This window comes from Struthio camelus, chromosome 3, assembly GCF_040807025.1.
Source record: "Struthio camelus isolate bStrCam1 chromosome 3, bStrCam1.hap1, whole genome shotgun sequence".
NCBI classification, from domain to species: Eukaryota; Metazoa; Chordata; class Aves; order Struthioniformes; family Struthionidae; genus Struthio; species Struthio camelus.
Genome location: NC_090944.1, coordinates 77217035 through 77237128, shown reverse-complemented (window position 1 = coordinate 77237128; position 20094 = coordinate 77217035). Strand labels below are relative to the sequence as shown.

Sequence of the window (20094 nt, the reverse complement as noted above, 5' to 3'; positions counted from 1 at the left end):
GAACAAACTGAGTCATTGAGACTTTAAAAATCACAATTCTGTCTAAAATGTTTTAACTATCTTTGGCACAAATAACATCCAGGATTATTACTGAGTGAATTTTTGTGCGTGGTTTTTTTTTTTTTAATCCCTTTGTGAATTTAACTATTGTGTTACCAAGGCACCATTATCCAAGCCACAGCCAAATCTCATGCCTCATTATTACTATCCATCCTTTTTTTTTCAAGAACAAAGAATATACAAACAGCATATATTATTATTTGCTGTCACAGCTATTGCAAAAAACTGCCTTTATGGCATCCCTGATACTCACATTTTCTTGCTCCAGCCTGTGATAACTGCAGCATCAAGTGCATTTTCTATGCTTACAGATCTAATCTAAATGCTTTCTTTTGGAATCTGTCTAGTGTCTCAGTTTCCACTTTTTATCATTGCCTTCCCAGGCTGCCTAACTGCACACTGTGCAGTATAAGAGGGGAATTTTGGAAACCTATATTATTAGTCTCTAATATGTCCTCAGAGAAACAAAGGAAAAATTTTTTTTTGTCAATAACTGTAATCAGATAATAAAAAGGTTAGTGGCTGACTGGCAAATAACAGCTATTTGTGGAGGCCATATACCTACTTCAACACCAAGTTACTTAAGAAAGTACATTTTTCTATTTTTATTTACCTACTGGCAATTTGAGGGGATGTTCAAGTGCCATGAAGCTAGAGGGAGAATTCTAAAAAAGATTCATAAGGAATGCAACATGCCTGACCGTGTCATCAGGGAAAACTGCTGCCAGGAGTGAAATACTAAGGAAAGGAGAGAGAGTAAGGTGACTGCACGGTTGTCCTGGTCAAAATCAGTTACCACTCCTCAACTCTGCTCAGGCTTTTAAGCTAGGTCAACTGTTTTAGCTAATTTATGCCCTAGCACTGTTTCATTTTCCTCTCTTCAGCTCAATGTCAACATCTTTCTCACACTTTCCCTTACAATTAGCGGGTTAGTGAACTTGATGCGAAGAAAGATTGAAGGAACTGGGTTTGTTCAGCCTGAAGAAAAGAAGGCTACTGTGGGGATCTAATCACACTCTTCCAAACCCTAAATGGCAGTTACAGAGAGAGTGGAAGTCTTCCTTTGCCAGGATGCACAGTGACAGGACAGCAGGCAATGGCCACAAGTTGCTTCAGGGGAAATTCTGTCCGGATATAAGAAAAAATTCTTCACTGTGAGGTCAGCTAAACATAGGCATAGGCTGCCCAGAGAAGCGGTAGAATCTCCCTTTCTGGATATATTCAAGGCTTGGCTTGACCGGGCTCTCGATAACCTAATTTAAGGCCCTGCTTTCACAGAAGGTTGGACCAGACGATCTCCAGAAGTCCCTTCTGACCTAGGTTTTTCTGTGATTCTATATTTCCTTGTGTTCTCAGCTGTCTTTGGTGCAATGGTTAGTTGTCCCTACTACTTTGTGGCAGCCCGTCTCTGGTCTTCTGAGTGTGTGCTGCCTGTGCTGTGGCAACTATTGCAATACTCAGGCCTACCAGTAGGATAGATATTCTTCTTCTGACTCGAAGACGTATGAGTAATTGCAAGGCAGCACCAGTGCCCAGGGGACTTTCCACATTCCTGCTGGTGGAAACACAGGTGCATGTGGGTTCGTGACAACCAGGTAGTGCCTTTGAAAAATGTCAGTGGCCAGGAGAAGAGTAACATGAGAAATTCGGATAGGACAGGAATTGACCATGACCTTTATGTCTGTGTTTATAATAGTAAATAACAGAGCCTGGCCATGGGCTAATATTTTCCTGTGCTAATGGGCAACACGAAGGCATGTTTTGGGGATAATATGTGCCAGGGTCTGTTCCAAGTAAGGAATATGGACGTAACCAACCTATTTGCGGGGGAAGAGGGAAGAAGGGGGAGGATTGTTGAGACATGTGGACGTGGTGGTGTCAGTGACAGTAAACAGTTTCTGGGCCACGTTATTTGGTAGTGTAGCCTAAATACTCAGTCCCTAACCTTAACCACAGCACCATCTTTCACTAATGCTTGGTTCAGTGTAAGGTCAAATTCTAGGATTAGAAATGTTGCTCCAGATCAAACTAATGAGGACTAGATGTACAATTAAAAAAGAAAAAAAAATATCCTAAACAGAACAAGAACCCTAGATATGTAGAAAAAAAGAGCTGTAGTCTAGCGTGAATTACACAAAGAGAATTTCACGGCTACACAATACAAGGGCTGCCCTGGCTGGACCTCAGACTGCAGTAGCTATCTCTTCAAGCCTGCGGAAGTAAATTGAAAAAGCCAACATCCCAGTGAAGTTTCTGCCTGATGAATTTGTGACAGCCGGTGTTTCTCCATTTTTGATGGAGAAGCTAAGAAAAAAAAAAAAAAGAGAGAAGTTTATAAAACGTCTGGCACTTGTTGAGGCTCCACCGAGGAGGGAAGCAACGGACTTCCCTCAGAGCTTGTTTTTCTTTCTATCCTCAGATGAACTAGCGTGCAGTATATTATGCTGCCTGAATGCAGGGGTTTGTCATGGTTCGCGCCAGGGGCTGTCCCTGGGGTGTAGGAAGCAGATGAGCGTGAAAGGAGCACGAGGTGGTCCGGGGGCTCGAGCCCCGTCCTGGGGCAACCTGTCGCTGTTCATCCCGGCCAGGCGGGCCGAAAGCAAAGCAGGAGAGGAGGTGGGTCTTTGATCTCTTTGTTGGAGCTGCTCCCTGGGAATTCTCTGAAATCAATGCCCTGTTTTCCTGGAGAAATGAATGGCTGTGCCTAACTAGCTTTGTGAAGCCCTGGGGAATTCACCGCTTCTGTTTGTTGACAGCTGAAAAGGAGCACATGGTGCTGAATGGGTCCTCTTGTGAAAACAAAACAGAGCTAGAGTTAGACTTAGTTGAACACTGGGGTATTTGGAAAACTGTGCTGAACGAAGATGGCACGTTTCCTGCCACCTTGGGCTGGAATAGTGTGACTTTTTTTTTTTTTTTTTTTTTTTTTACTGAAAACACAAATGTAAGTAAGGTAAGGATTGTTTTGATTTCCTAAATATAGTACGATTGTGAAATGTTTGCATTTGTGTTCCCGAATGCGGTAACAATGTTTGCATTGTATTCTGTCATGGGAAACACCTAAGTGACTCTGCTGTTGTTTTTAGCCTCGGTATATGTTTATTTGTTTTTTAACTGATGGTGATTAATGGATACGAAAAGTAATAGGAAATAATTTGGTATTTGGGTCTTACAGTCAGGTCCTTAACACCGGTCACTTATGTAGGCTTTTATATGCAGTGCTTTATGTCTTTGAGAATCCGCTGAATTGCATCAGATGTTTTTTTGACCAGTGCATATCACTGTGTTAATACTCAAATATGGCAACTGGCTAATAAGCAGCCCTGCCTGACAGAAAATCTAGGAATACAGAATCCCTTGAAATGTAAGTTTATATTTCCAAACACTTATTTCTATGTGAAGACTCAAAAGCAAGAGATGGATTTGCCATTACGCTTGATGCTTTTAGAGATACAGCTCTTTTTGTTGAGACAACAAAGAATAGCAAGATGAGGATGATAGCGAAGAAGCAGCATTTTCTTCATGCAAGTCCCGAACAGTTTATGAGAGCAAAGGAATTTGGTGTGTAATTCATATGTAAATGTCCTGCTTAAAACAGGAGAACAAATCCCCAGAGTTCCTATGAGTTTCTGTGGTGACTGAAGAAAAAGTTTCTGAGCTCCTGAACGCTACTACTTTCAGGTGTGGCAAACTTATCACTGAAGGAGAAAGGCGATGTGGTGTCACTTGTCCGTGTATCAGTTTAAGTGTAAAGTGAAGCTCCGAATGGAATACTAGTTGTCATGCTGCCTTTTTTGTACGAGGCAGTTATTGTTTTTGTGTTGTGAACCGGATTCAAAGTATTTGTGTGTGTGTGCAGTTGCTTTAAAACTCTTGAATAATCCCATAATTTCAGTGGAATTGTTTGGGAAGGTTTATGTTTTACTGGAGTAATTTGTGTTCCTCAGTTTGGCATTTTTAATTTGAGTGACTTTGAGCTAGTAATCTTATTAGTTTTGTCTTGGTTTGCTCTTCTCTGTGACAGATAAGTTATCTGTTTTTCTTGGAAGCACTGGGGCCTCGTATACAAACATGCTTTCTGTAGAGTACTTTGGGATCCTGAAAATGAAAATATTCTGTTTAGTTGTAAAGTATCAACATTTTTTTGCTTGTGAGTTCTGCCTTTCAGTTTCCAAGATTTTCAGAGGGAAAGACAAGTGCATTTATGATTTTGACAGAGATGTAAAAGCCTTGATCTCAAGCAAGGAGATTTGATGTGAGCGTTGAGGTGTTTGTGAGCGGTATTATTACTGTTATACGAATATCTCAGTAGTGTTAGCTGATTTAGCTGTATTTATAGTTACACTTGATAGGCATTGGAAGCAGCTAAAATTGAGGCTGGGAAGATATATAGGTTTAGATCATTTTAATGCTATAATCTAGATGTTGACCAACAGAGGGTTTCTGGGTGGTTGTAATGGTGTAAATAAAGAAGAATTACAGCCATGGAAAGCTCAGCTGAACCAGGGCTTTTTTTGTTAGTATAGTGGAAAAGAAAGTAGAATCTTTGCCTGTGACAAAAGGTAGCATTTATTTTCTGTTAATTGGGTGATAAGGCAAGAAAGAGTGTTATGTTTAATTTAGTGGATTGGAATGTCTTTAGCCACAGGTGTGTGAGGAAGTATATGAGGATGTTTTGACATGGGGGGGTTGGACCAGGGGCTCTTCTGACATCAAGGATCTTGGTAACTGTGGTCACTGTGGTCTCCTGGTGATGTTGGAAGTAAAAGTAGTATAAAGTAATTGGCGTCTAACCGACAGCATAAGATACACCAAATATACTGCGGGTTACGTGAGCATATATAGCTCTAAGTAAGTATTAAATTATTAGGGTTATACAAATAGATGTCTGACAAATAGTCCATTTCTCCCAAGACGATGCCTTTAACATCTGCTGATCATCTTGTTCTTTGAGCTAGGAAAGTATGAAAACTGAATCAAATTGCTTACACTTTTGCTTTGTGAGGCTGTGTTTCTTAGTAGAAGTGTATTTTAGTAATAGAGACTACTATGATTTCTATTTTACGTTTTTATGACTTTTTGAAATAGTTTTAAAGAAATTTTGCAAATTAATCAGAAACAAATGTAGAAAAAGTCTTTGGATTTTAGGGCTTTATGGAGATATATTGTGATATGAGTTTAGAATGCTCTATCCGCAGAAAAAAATCTGCGATCTTCTCTAAAGCCACAAATTTTTGCAACTCAAATGTAGTTCTCCAGTAACTCTCTATTCATGCAATATGTAATTCTCCTCTTCAGAGAAGTACACCTCAAGGCAGCTCTTGCACCAGAGGAGAATAGTTATTGTAAGGGAAATGTCCTATACTACAGCTGAGTCTGTTGTTATTTCTATTATCCTTTATGAGTCTATTTAAAAAAAAAAAAAAAAAAAAGCTCAGGTGGACATAATTTCTTGAGTACTGTATCAGTCAGGATATTAGAAAATTAACTTATGTTTCCCACTGAAAGTCTTTAAAGTAGAAAAAAGTGTAGGTTAGATCCTGGGAAAAAGAGAACAGGAAAATGGAAACACAGCAGACTGGCGGGTGTGACGCTTCTATGTGTGAATGTTTTTTTCACTTACATACTTTTTTGTGTCTGTCCAGATGTGGAGCTTCCCAAGGTCTGTGTTTTTTCAAGAAATTACGTCATGCCTTAAAAGAGGACAATATTAACAGGATCATAAAGACTAAGAATGAAGGTCTCCTCCATTTTCCTCCCAAAGTAGCTTTACATTTTGTTTTCAAATTGTATTGATCTTTAATATCAATTTAGGGCATTTTTTCTCAAATATTTAGTACAAATGAAGTGCATTCTCTGCTGGTGGTTCATGAAAATATTTTAGATGGAGTTTAGAGTGCTCCCATTTTTTCATGGGGAAAAATCTGAATCTAAATTAAGGCTGTACAAATCAGACATCTTAATTTGTAGATCGGAGTCCACCTTTTTGCTTGTACGTTTCAAGCTACAGCATCTGCAAAGACATTGTATTTTCTGCCTCTAGAGGGTGAGGAGTTTAACTTAAAATATGCTCACGTTTTCGCTTCTCGCTCTGCAAGTAGGTTGGAGCCTTTAGAAGCAGCTGCAGTTAAATGGAACAGGCTAAAGCTTTTGGGAGTAGAAGCGCAGTGTAAAACACATGGGACCCAATTCTGCTGATACCTGTCTGTACACTTAGCTCTTTGGCTGTGTGAGTAGTCACATTATGAATAAAGGAAGTTCACGTGGAGAAGTGAATGTGTGGATACCTAGGACCAGTTGTAGGACTGAGACTTTAGAGGCCAGTCCTGAAAAGATACTCACAGTCATTTAATGGGAACTAAGCCTGAATAAAAACTGGAAAATCAAGCATCCTTCATGTTCTAGAAATCAGACAAGTGGACATTTAATGCCATAACTGAAATTGTTGGCTGTGCCCTCTGTTATTGAAGAGATTTGTAGTAAAGGCTAAAGCTGTTCTGCTAAGCTGTTAATGACCTTCCGTTTAGAAAAGTAGTGCTTTTATAGAGGACCCTTATAATATATTTCAGTGTTGTAAATAGATGCTTTAGGATTCATTAGCTCAAAACAGCATTAACCTTTTTTTCCTTCTTTTGAGTACACTGGAACACTGATGGGAGATCTGAATTGTTAAGTGGGAAAGTAGAAGTTGTCCAACGGCAGGATAAGTACAGCTTCCCTTCACTCTCTTGTGCCAAACCTCCTTGTTATATTTTGCGGTAAACCAGTTTTTCCTTCTCCAAAGTGTCCATGGAGGTATTTAGCTTTATATAAAAATGTATTAGATACTGGAGGATTACTGTCAATGATCAACTGGAAGTATGTTCCAGTCACTAGCATCTTTGATGTGAAAATTCCTGCAAGTTGATATTGAAAGTTTCAGGACAAATGTGAAAACAAGAATCAGTTTGGGCTGGTTTCCGAAGGAGAGAAAGCTTTATGGCCAAGCTGTTCGTCAGTCTCCTCCAGATGAGATCTGAACTTGGTGGCCAATATCGACCAAGTTCAGTGAAACGTTTCATGACAGTATGTGTCTGAGTAAAGGACAGAGAGACCCAGTCTGAGGTTTCCTTTTAAGGAATTGTTGCAATTGCTGGAACTATTTCAACTAATTAATACTAAGCATTAGCCATTAGAAGCTCTGCGTGTCATTTATCAGGACTGAGCCCACAGTGTTGAGCAGCCATAAATAAAATTGTCAGCAGTATCAACACTCTTGTTACAGTGTATGTGGATGTGTGCATGTATATTTATATGTACATGCATTCAGGAAGACATATGCACATATTTTTTGGCCAGTGGTGTCTCTGTTAAATTACAACGGTAGCGTAAGCATTAGCCATTAAAAATCTGACAGTAAAATAAATCAACCAGCCTGCCAAAAATCTCCCCCAAAGAAAACATGCTTGCCACCGATTAAAACATTTTCTGCTGCACGAGGTAAAACATCTGCTGTCAGAGGTGTAGATTAGGGGGACCAAAATGTGGCCCATGGGCCACATGCTGCTTACAAGCAGTTTGAATATGACTCTCTTGATGATCGCCTGAATTTCTATGGCCCATGGGATTTTAGTTTTGCTGTCTGCTGTACTAAAGCAGTACAATTTGGACGGTGCTAGTGAAGAACTAACGGAAGAAGGTGTTGCACCTGGGAGATGCCATCTTGCACCAGTAACAGCTGCTGCTGACTGATATGGGGGAGAGAGAGAGAGAGAGAGTGCAACAGGAAGGTTTGGCTTTTGCTGTGCATTTTGTGGGACCAGGCTATGCTAACTGAGACTGTTTCTCATAAAAAATGGCAGTTGTTTCTGTGAATTTGCTGTTAGCCTCCTTCCCTGTTTCTGGAACTAATTTTATATGACTTCATGCCAAGCCAGTAGAGGGAGGGGGAGAGAAGGAAAAAAAACCTGAAAAATCAAACTGCATTTTTCAATTTGATTGTTTGAAAAGTATTCAGCTTTCAGCAATGAGAGAAGTCTCTTTGTTCATGCTGATTAGAAACTATTACATGTAAACTACAGGAAGTGACTTCATCTGAATTGTACCCATTATGTATATGGATTCTGATAGCAACCAAAAACCATGTGGTGTACCAGAAATGTGACACGTGCATTTTAGTCCTGAAAATAACCAGAAAGAGATTATTTTTTTACATAGCTTTCAGTCAACCAATGCTTTGATCTCAAGTCATTTTCAGATAAATGAATCTAACAAGGACTTTGATAAACTAGTTGCTCTGACTGTAGAGTGAAGTTAAACTGTGATAAATACACCTCTATACTTTCCCTGCTGTTTTTTTTTCCTTTAAGTTTAAAGAGAAGTCCTATAAGCTACTGTCCTTTTAGGAGTTCAAAACGGGAAGGTAACTTTTTTAATCCTAGCTGCGAAGTCTGCAAGAAACACCAGAGTAGCGGGGTGCCTTTTGCTGCACAGATTTCACCGGCAGCTAGTGAAGCTGCTCTATGCAGCATCATCTCTGAGTTTCACAGCCTGAGTGTGCTCCTTGCATATTCTCTAGATTGTTTTGCTTGTAAAATTTGCAAGGCAGAAAGACCACAGTCGAAAGCCTCATAGGGGCTGATGGGAGGGAAGCTGGCTGAATTCTTTCTGACTGTGCCTGTCATAGTACTTTGTGGCCACCATTCCAAAAGCTTTTATTGTTCCCAGATGTGCTTGACTGTCGTCATGATTACTCCTTATTAAGAACTAGTAATGAATCATAGTCATTGTTATCATATATATGTTTGTATAACAAATAGTTTTGGAGTGCTGAAAAGTTTACATACTTAAACTCATGCCTGTCAGGAAAATGCATGTTTGCTTTGTGTTAGAATCACAGAATCACAGAATGGTTGAGGTTGGAAGGGACCTCTGGAGATCATCTAGTCCAACCCCCCTGCTCAAGCAGGGTCACCTAGAGCATGTTGCCCAGGATCGTGTCCAGGTGGCTTCTGACTATCTCCAGGGAAGGACACTCCACAACCTCTCTGGGCAACCTGTGCCAGTGCTCAGTCACCCTCACAGGAAAGAAGTTTTTCCTCAGATTCAGACGGAACTGCCTGTGGTTCAGTTTATGCCTGGTGCCTCTCGTCCTGTCCCTGGGCACCACGGAGAAGAGTCTGGCCCCGTCCTCTTGACACCCTCCCTTCAGATACTTATAGACGTTGATCAGATCCCCCTTTAGTCTTCTAAGAAGATTTTTTCCTAGATTTCTTTATAGCCAGCTAAGTGCTAAGCCTCTCTGGGTCCTTTCTAAAGGCATCCTTTCGTAAAAACAGGACATGTTTTGGACAGGTAGGAGCGGATGCCTTCATTAATTATCAGTGCTGGAGACTGCAGGAAGCCCAAGGATGTGCGTTCCCTAAGAACTGTCTTTCTTCCTGGGAAAGCAGGTGGGGGCGGAGGAGGAGGGCAGAGGATCTGTAAGCAAAAGTGTTGATCCAGGTCAGTATCTATTTCTGGAAGACGGTGCCAAAGGACTGGGCTCATCTGAAGTCCTGGATCCTAGTTCCTGGGAATTAGCTTGCTTGCCAGTGTGGCTAAATGTAAGGGATAGCAACAAAGCACATTACTGTTTTATTTCCCTGTTTCTATCTCCAAATATAGTAACTCATTTTTTAAGTTTTACATTTTAGTAGAATGAGGCCATGCTACTATAAATGTGCTTTATGTTAAGCACGATTGCGGGGGTGTTTGCAACCCCCCCCAGCATGCTCTCCCCCAGGGAGTGGGGGTCCCCAAAATGGCCTTAGGCGTTGGTTCTCGCGGTTGCGCAAGATCGGGGCTCTTCCTCCTTCCCCCTCACCTCCCCCAAGACCTGAGATGCCCTTGCCTGCTCATCTGCCAGCTCTGGGCTGGCAACTGGCAACGCAGGGCGTTAATGAGGAGCCGGCGCTGCCCTCAGCCCACGTTTCCCAGGGTTTCTGTGGTGGTGTGCTAGGTAGAAGCCGTGGGGTCCCCTTGTGTCAAAGACATTTGAACTAGCTGTGTGAAACCTGCTGAAGGCTCTCTGAGCTTTCAAGTGCTTAGAAGTAAATCTCTTCTGAGACGTTGTTTTGGATGTAGGATTATGGAAAATGCATTAATATTTCTCAAATAATGCTCTGATTGATGAATATGCAGGTTTGCAGTCTTTGCTCGGGTGAGCAGTTACGACTGCAAACTCAGCCACAAACCACTTAGTGTGGTTTCCTGATTTTTTTTTTCTTTTCTCATGCATAACTGAACAGTTCTAATTCTTTATAATACAAGGTTTTGTTATCTGAGAGACAGAGGAGACACCGAAAGGAGAAACTGAAGACATGTTCATCTATTTTCATTTTTGACTAGGGATCAATTATTACAGTTAAAAACTGAAAATCAATCAGTAGAATATTTATCATAACAAAGTATCACAAATAAGTTAATGCGATTTGAATACAATTCTTAGCCTCTGAATTCTGCTAAATGGCTGGAGTTCAAGCTTTCAAAAATATAAATTGTAGAATTATTAATTAGCTAGGAGCTTCAACGCCTTTGTAAATGCACTTTACACATCCACATCAAACTCAGGACGTGTAAGGCTTCTTTCATAAACATTTTTTTACAGAGGAAATGTGTGGCAGTGGCCCACAATAATGGGAAAACTACTTGGGATTAACTGTTTGCTAATTGAGTACTTTGAATTTTTGCCAAATAAATTATATTCTGAAACAAGCTTTTCAAGCTTTTCCAGCAGTGAGTGCTTGGGAACAAACCGCAGAGCAGGAAAACCTCATGTCCTCTTATGTAAGAAGAATCAAGACTCGTATACTGCAAGCGCAATATATATTGCACAGCATATTTCAACAAGATGTTTCTGTAGCGTTCCTCCACATAAAAGCTAAACAAGGAGAGTAGAGCAGTGCAGTTTAACTTTGGGATAAATTACTATTGTTTGCTATGCAAATCTTATGATTGTAATTAGACTTGGATTTGGACTACTGCGTACGCTGGTCTTTGTTCCCCTTGCTCGCTAGAGCTAATTCTAATACCGCAAAACAGCGCAGCAAACTTTAAGCACTGCGCAGCTGAATGACCGTTTCTCTCAGGATACCTTCACTACAAATGGCCATTTTAAAGGAACGGTTTGCTTCTGGAGGCAAAGTGCACGTAAGTCGTGCCGTAGACAGCCTGTGAGCCACTAAAATACTGAAGTTTTGTAAAGTCCCTCGAAGTCGACGTTGGAGAAAATATAGAAAGGTTGCCTAATAGGGGTCTAGGTTTTGGCAAATCGGTTTTAGAAAAAGAGGTTCTGAAGCTGATTGGTTGAAGAAGTGGTGGTATGTTCACGCTCTTGTGGCAGCAATTGCCGCTGCTGTATAGCTATGTATAGCTCCCATTATCTCCGGGCCTGGACTTTGTGCAGCCGCAGCGCGTGGCGCCTTGCCCACGCTAATGAGCTCTCCCCTGAGGCTGGGCTTATGTCTGCGGGGCTGGCACGCTGTTTTGGGAACCAGAGTTTGCTCGCGGCGCTCGAGCCCCGCTCACGCGTGCTGCCGTCCCGGCGCGGCCGCCGCTGGCCGGAGGAGCAGCGTAGGCAGCCCCGGCGCCAGCCGCAGAAAGTCGCGGTGGCCGCAGAGGTGGCCTGGCGGTGGCCTGTGGGGTGCTCGCAGAGGCCAGCTTTCGCCTAGACCTGGCCCAAGGGGAGCAGTGCAGGTGAGCGATCCTCCCGGCCGGCTCCCCTACCCCGGGAAGGGAGCTGTCAGCGTTTTGGCCAGGCTCACGTGGCCAAACAAATATCCTGCAGCTACGTATGTACAAATATCCTGCAGGTACCTATTGTACTTATATATATCTTTATGTATAGTATAGCACTGGTGCTCTAAGGATACAGGAAATGCCATGATGTTGCTTCTTTTACAGCTTGTAATTCGTGTTGAGTCTATTTTATTTCTTTCTGCTGCCTCCTCCTCATTTAAATGGCAGCAAAGCAGAAGAACAGAGGCAGTTCTGTTTTTTTCTTGCATGCTTGCACATTGTCCTGTAAACATGACGTGGAATCCATTAATTTTGTTTGTATAAATATCATTTAAGGGAGTGGGGAAACTGTGATATACTAAACTTCCTAAGAGGAAGCAGGAAAAAATTTTCATCACAAAGTGATTTTTCTGTCAGACTTATTTCGTTCGTAGTGCTAGTACTGCAAGGCGTGTGTTGTTTCCAGAACAATGTTCCGTATTTCCGAACAGCTTAGGGCGTGTTCTGAGACTGTTGCTGAAATCGTTACTTTTAACTGAAGTAGCCAAGGTAGAAGGAGGCATAAAACGCATGTGAGCTGTGCAAACTGGTGCCGTACTGGGGCTATAATAATGTATACATTCCTCGTGTAACAGCATCTGTGCTGTAGAATTCAAATGCAAAGGGGCATGAGTTGTTGTGTAGTTATCTCCAAGGAAGAAAGGGAACTTGATGGCTTTTGCGTTGTTAGTTTCCTGGGGAAAAAAAATTACAAAGATCCCCGTTCCCCAAGGTAATTCCTAAAACAGTGGATGCAGTTATGATTTTCTTATAGTGACCAGTCCTATGTCTCTGGTACACCCCGCAATTTTTAGTGTGCAATAAATTCAGAGTCAGGCTAGTAGCATGCTGGCGTGCGGTCAGAAGCGCTGCATAGTAAATGTAATTCCGGGTTGCCTGTTGAATTGTTAAATTATCTACTAATTTTTCATATTCCATGTAATAAAATACAGAAAATCCCATTAGCTAGTTCTGGATATGCAGCGTGCTGCACCAGAGCAGAATCACAAGCCTTACTAGCAAGGTGCTTTGAAAACACGTAAATCAAGATGTACTGAGCCGCCAGAATACCAACCAAGTGGGTGGAAAAGCTAATTAACTATGAGCACTGTCCTAATTTGGAGCTACTTCCAGTTCTGGAGCTAATTTCGTTCAGCGCTAGCTAGCGGATTCGTCATGCAGTTTATGCATGCCATCTGTGCAGCCCCCTGTCCCTGCGGTCCATAAGCTTTATGGCTTGTTCAGTACCCATGCTGATTTAAAGCAATCCCTGGTTTTGGAGGAGTGCCTTCCCAGTGCCCGTGCCGTGGGAATTGTTTCAGATCTTACATCTTGATCGTAGGGGACAGGTTCTTTCTTTTGGGAACGTGTCGCCGTGTTTGTCTTCTGTCAACTTCGGCTACGGATTCAACGTCTCTCATAGGAGGAAAAAAAAAACAACCTGCAGGACTAAAAGTAACAGCCAAATAAAATCGTAGTAAAGTTAAAGCATAGCTAGACTAATGCTATAATAAGTATATAGAGACTCGTTCATTTCAAATATAAAAGATATGAGTTAAAGATGATGAAATTGCCTGTTGCTTTATCAAGTCCTCTAGGTTGACATCCTTAGACTTCAGGTCTCATTTAGACACCTTTCTGTCAACAGATTTCTTTTGTGTTAGCATAATTTTCAGTTGCAGCCAGCATCTTCCATGTTTTTAATTGTCCCCCAAGAGTGCTAAGTTTCTGTTAGTCCAAAATCAAGTCGCCCTCCTGTGTAGACACCGGTGCGGAGTTTACAGCTGTGTTTGTAAAGGCAGGTTCACATGGTTGCAAATGACTGAGTGACTGGATCGCCGAGTGGGGATGGTACTACCACCTGTCAGCCGAGTTGGATCAGCTGGCTATCGCAAATCGCAGTGGCAATGTGACGGTTGAACACGCTGTGCTGAGAGACATTCGGTCGCGAGCCTTTTAGCCGTGCCATGCTTGCTTGCAACTTATAACAAAATCAGTTGCTGGAGTGGCAGCAGGGTGCCTGCTTGGGGTGCTGGGGCTGAATTTTGGGGGCGTACTCAGGAGAGACAGATTTGGCCCGTTTTTCCCAGTTTCCAGCAGCCCCGCCCTGCCTTCCCGCGTGTCGCAAGCAGCCTGCTGCCACCGTGGGGCCTCCTCGGCGGGCACTGCCCCCGGACGGCTAAAAGGTTGGCTCAGGAGCTCACAGTTGTGATGAATCACAGAGGCATGGCATGGATTGATAAGGTCGTGTACTTTATGATTAGATACATCCTCCCTATAACAGCAGTTCTTTGTCTCCATTTTGCTTTTGGCAATGTTTTTCAGCAGTTTGCATGCAGCAACTCTCCAAGCAGGAGTGTTCAACTTTGAAACAAAGTCACCATTATTCTAGGTAAGCTCAGGGAGCCAGTGGAGGACCCCTAATAGCTTTGTTGCCCTCAGAAGACATAGTTTTTTGGCAATTTGTTTAAAAGCCTGTTAAGTTAAATCACCAAGAATTTTTTTTTTCCTAGAAGGCTAGCTATAAAGGACTTTCAGGCTCATAAAACAGTGTGTAACAAGAAAAAATTGTTCTGCAGCTGTATTTTTTTGTGTATCTTAAGCGAGCTAAACATATAATGGCTCTGGAGCAGCGTGCTCTTTATCAGTGGCACTAGCAAAAAAGAATCCCAGATTTTGGCTATTGGTAGTGCAGGTGTGCGGTCCAGGAGCCATGACAAAAGAAAATTATTGCGCGATCCCAACATCTGTGAAAAGCATGGACTATTGCAGTCTCTAATTATTTTTCTCATTTGCTGAAAGTACTTTGCCTCTTAGAATGAAGACTGATGAGAGCGAATGATGTTACCTCTTAGAAATTGGTTGTGACCAGTCCTTTCTGCTTTTCCTTGCATATAGCTGTCTGTAGCCTGACCAGCATGTAAGCCTGCCTCCTCAGTTACAGTTGATAAAGAGCCCAGAGAACCCAGGAGGAATACTTCAGACTTGCTTGGGGGGTTGGTGGCTGGACTCTTGAGGCCTGTAATTTAATCGAGAGCTCAACTGTGTTTACAGGCTGGAACTACATCTTTTGGAGCTGCTCCGAATAGTGCATTTATGATGCTACTGCCCTTTCTCAAAGACCTTCTTCCCTGACATCTCTCCGGGTGGTGCCTGCTGACCCCTTAGGCTTCCCTTGACCAGTTTTTAGCTGCTGGTCCCTATCTGTTGGGAAGCCTCATCTCCCCTACCCCAGTCATTGCTACAGCTTTTTGCGGCTCTCTTGAACTCTTTTGGCTTTTCTGACTTTTCTCTTTTTTTGCTTATTGTAAGTTACTGAATAAACTTACTCAACAGCCTTTTCAGAAGTGAAACAAGACAAGGTAGTCATGGATGACCGCTATCAGCTTTTCCTTTTAGCTCAGTCATAAGGAGCTGTTGGCTCACTAGTTTGATTTCTACAGTCTATAAAAAGATTTTGTGCAAGACCTGCTGTGCGTGTTTTTCACATCACCCTATGTAACACCAGTGTCCGGATGACTTTTATTAAAGGGTATCACTGCTAATTTGCGTCACTACTCAATATGCATTTCCCTGGCAACCGGTTTGAGATAGATTCAATCAAAAATGTCATGGTGTGCTGGGGCAAGTCAAAATTTGCAGACGTACGTTCCTCATTAATGACCTCTTTGGATGAGTCATGTGTTCAGCCCGCAAATGTCGTGACTGTGAAACGACGATCAGAAAACGCAGAGTGTGTTCCTTTTGGTTATTTCCATAGGCAGCATGCTGTATGAGGAGGCAGTCCTTGACGTGATTGCCACATGAGTTGTGACTCTAAGACCTGGGAAACTCATTTCTCATGGTACCCCGAGGGTCTGGTCTTCTACTGAGAACGCTGTGTGCACTTGCAGTTGCAGTGATCTTTTTTGGATTCGCTGAATCTCTGCAAGTTACTTTGATTTTTACTAGTAACTTTGCCCTTCTCGTTTATATATGAGCATATACACCTTGATTTTAGGTGTGCAAACTGTGAGCTTCAATTTTGCTGCAGTCCTAGTTTCCAGTGGCATTATTTGCAGTGCCTCCGAATAATTACATGTATAAATCTTTGGATTTCAGGACCTATCAATTCACACAGGAGAAAGAGCAAAAACTGGAGGCTCTATTTCAAACCTTCATATTTCAGTTTTGGCTCACCAGATCAAAACAGAGATAACCTCTCTACTACTTTATGTAGAGAAGTGCTATAAAGAAAAGCATGGGTAATTCAAGATATGTCCTCAGGTGACAAAATTAGAAAATACTAAATTGGAGAACAGTATATCATCTTTTGTAACTGGATTCTATATTCTGGGTTTGTAGGGTGTGAGGACTGCGGTAAAAGCCTTATAGGAGAATGCAAGCTCCATGGACCGCTCATCAGGGCTAAAGATAGGGTTATTCCTAGCCGAGCCCGTCTTACCCTACCTCATTACCTCACTTTGCGAGTGTTGGAGCTACGAGCTGGAAACCAGCAAAGTAAGTATTTTAGCTCTTTCTCTCATGTTTGAAAAAAAAAGGAGGCAAAAGTACTAAGGCTGGCTTGTTCTCACGAATAGCTTAAGACGTATCATTGGGCGTAACCAGTACGAAGACTACTTTATTTTGAGCTGAGCACAATTAAAGCTTACATTCAGCCACTCTTTTTTATGACTGATTTTCAGTAATGTCAATGCATAGACTGATGGCAGGACATTACCCAGAGATGGTGTGACATTTGACTGGCAGGAAACGGTATTTGATAAAAGTCTAGAAACAGAATGGCAACTAACCTCCCTGCTCCATTCTTCCTATCCCCCTGCAAACTCCAGAGAACATAGGGGATTAATTTACCTTTTGCAGCATCTTCAGGTAACATTGTAGAAAGACTTTGTTGCTTCCTTCTGGTGGCAGGACAGTTTGAATTCTCAAATTTGAGCACAGAAGCTACGCCCTTAGCGTGCAGATTTTCCACAGCTACCTATGTAAAACTGGCTTCTGCCTAGATCACATTTCAGAAAGAGAATGGCGATAGGCCTGTTGTGTTGTACCGCTGATATTATCTAGGGGAATAATTAGAATGAGTAAGACAGCTTATTTTGTGTTTCTATAGGTCGTCTCCACTCAGTTTGGGAGAGGACAACCTTGTCATTATGTCAACAAGCAGAGCACTATAACATCGGCTTGTACATTGAAGACTTATCAGCAGTTTTGAGTGTTGCATGTCATCTCTCACTTTATTATCCTGTCATGGATTTAGGCATTTTTGCAAGCTATGCTCAATCCAAGCGCCCCTTTTTAAAAGCCTCTTTAAAGATTTACATCCTTTTCAGACTCTTGCCATTAGAATTATTTTCCTGGTTTATTTGTATAGAAGAAATATTCACGTGTTTGGGACTATTGTCCGTTTTCATAGCTGGAAATATATAGGAAATACATAATTCATGATGTACATATTAATTTTAGACTGATCTTTTTCTATTTGCAGTCCTTGGAGTATTTGCAAAGAAAGTAATACAGAAGAGAACACAGTTTGGTCCTTATGTTGGTCAACTGTCTACAAAACTGACCCGCTATGATGAGAGCAGGCTAGTCCTGCAGGTAACTAACTCAGAAACTCTGCTGAGCGTCAGAGGACTTTTTTGTTGGCTTTCAAACTACATCAGAAGAGCAGTGCTATATTTTTCATTTTATTTATTTACTAAGGAGCACGAGTGACTTTCTTCTTCTGCCCAAGTTTTCTATGTAAAAACCCTGTGACTAACTATGTGTCTTTAACATTGCATATTTAACTGGGCATTTGCCTTCTAATCTAGTTAATTAATTATACTTCTGATCTGTACGTATATAATGAAATAAGTCATGTTATTAGGTTGCCCAGCATACGCTAAAGCGCCAAAATGTCCCTCAATGCTGTGTTTTTAGAAGTTTGCCTATTTACTTTCTAGGAGAAATGTTTTACTACTTCCAGGGTGATTTACCTATTGGTCTAACAGATCTTGATAAACTTTTCACAGGGCATGGCTATCTAAGTGTGGTACTATCTTCACAAATAAAACAAAAGGATTTTGGCTTAACTCCCTTCCTGGTGGAAGGGTTAAGTTTGTGCACTGAGTTAACAATAGTGACAGAAATAAATATTCACTAAGGTACCTGCTTAGTAGGGAAGAACAGTGTAGGGATGAAGAAACATTTCTCAATAATGTGATTATATATAAACTTTGACATACAGTGTACGAACTCAATTTATTCTGACAGATTGTTACTTAGTACTGAATTTTTTCAGACAGGTTGTTATTTAGGACTGGTACTATTCTTTGCTGCCTGTTCAGATACTGATAGTCCCATCTGAGCCATGGCACTGTTATTTGTTCTTCATCTAATACAAATAAAGACCTCTTTCAGGACCAGCCTAGCTTAGGTATGTCTGCATGTGCATCCTTTCCCACAGGAGTTTCTTGGGAGTGACAGTTTCTTGTAATCCACCAAACCCTGGCCTGTGTGCGCTGCTGCATGGGTCTGGTTGTCTGGTTACGTTCGTCCCTTCAGCTGGGCCAAGGAAGTCCATCCCTCCTGAGCATGTCTGTGATCAAAAGGAAACATCACTGAAGGGATGCCCGCTTGTGCCTGGACTCTGTCTTACTGAGTCCATAGTCCAGCCAAAGCTCCCTGCAGGAGTCCCCGGCAATTCTCAGTCCTCGCAGAGCCCACACTGAATGTCTTCACTCACGTTTTCTGCAGGAGTTGGGGCCTGGGAAAGGCTGTCTGTTGTGGAAGAAGGCAGGCGGAGAGACCGACGACTCCTGTTAATTTTGATTGAGAACAAAAGTAGTAGATTCAGTAGTCACTTTAGACAGCCTTTGCTCGTGGAGGTCATATGAATGGTCTGCCAGCAAAGCAACGCTATCCTTCTGAGGGATTTTCAAGAGATTTTGGCACCAAAGAGCATTTGTCCTTCCCCATGACTAAATTTCTTCAGTCCTTATGAGACACTTTAATACTTACAAATACAGAGAATGCCTATCTCTAATAAGCTCGTGAGCGTGGATGGCCTAAGCCAGTTTCTTCCTCTTCACCAAGCCGTTGTAAACCACACCCTATCCTCTATCAGCCCAGTTTGTTTAAAAGTATATTCAGATACGCGTAGCTCTGCCTGATGAATGGGCTGTTTCTTTTCTCACGTTTCTGACAAGAGAGAGTAGCAGGTGCCTTGACTTCTCCCTGTCAGAATTCTGAATATGTGACCAAACCAGGGCTCATCCAACAGGCATGTATTTTCCTTGGAAACGTGACAAAGTTAGGTAAAACAGTTCCCCAAAGCACTGGAGATGACACTTGCTTTGCAATTAATTGTTAACTCTCAAAAGCTTTTAAATGGTTAGCAGAGCAGATACTTTCAGTACTGACATCTGTTGTGCAGCTTCAGCTGTCCTTCTTCCAGGACACACTGCAGAGAAGCAACCTTCTTGCACTGCAGCTGGAGTATTTTGCCTCATATAGGCATTCTGTTGAAAAGAAAGATAAAAAGAATGAAGTTAAGCAGCAAGAAAGATCTTTCTGGCACAATTGTTCATTTGTATTTACTTTTGTATCGTTAAAGGGAAAAAGAGATGACTATTAAAATGCCATTATATTGTACAATACCTCATTGGACTTATTACACGAGTTGTATAATTGTTCCATGCAAAACTTAGTATTAATACAGCTCTAAAGTTTGAGATTATCGAGTACCCAGGAAATACATTAAGGCATAAAGCTTATCTTTCTACCTGCCTGCACTTAGTCCTTGTAACACTATCTTTACATAACATAAAATGATGAAATATAAACTGGAAATACATACAAAGGCCTACAGTTATTTTAGTAGCTGAGTGCCTTGGAAGGTGTTCACTCTTCACTTTCTTTTGCACTCGGCATTCTTTAAGAGTGATCTATTTTAAAACAACCGTGATTTCAAAGGACATATCACTGGGGGGAGAAGGTGAATAACTGGGAGCCATGATTAAAGAAAGTAAAATCAATGCGTCTCTCTACAGGACTTGGTTTTATCTTATTCTTTCTCCCATCCTCCCACTTTATTTCAGGTATTGAAAGATGGAGGGAAGTACTTTCTGGACACTCCCAATGAGGACTGTGGAAACTGGATGATGTTTGTCCGGTTAGCCCGGAACCAAGAAGAACAGACTCTGGTGGCTTATCAGCACTGCGGAGAAGTCTACTTCACAACTGTTAAGGTAG

At 41.7% G+C, this 20094-nt stretch overlaps 1 protein-coding gene across 10 annotated transcripts in view; it reads left to right on the top strand.

The window, feature by feature from the left end:
• The window catches only part of PLAGL1 (PLAG1 like zinc finger 1), a 49402-nt gene that overhangs the window by 20368 nt on the left and 8940 nt on the right, over positions 1-20094 (top strand). For 4 of the 10 annotated variants that reach the window (XM_068938530.1, XM_068938538.1, XM_068938536.1 and 1 more), the window contains 3 exons: positions 16201-16356; positions 17345-17457; positions 19941-20090. In XM_068938530.1, the coding sequence (XP_068794631.1) occupies positions 16201-16356; positions 17345-17457; positions 19941-20090 (419 nt within the window). Of the gene's footprint in view, positions 1-2479; positions 2677-11527; positions 11776-11857; positions 11892-16200; positions 16357-16969; positions 17458-19940; positions 20091-20094 lie in introns of those variants that run through there. The other 6 variants (XM_068938534.1, XM_009673594.2, XM_068938535.1 and 3 more) reach the window with 6 other exon arrangements.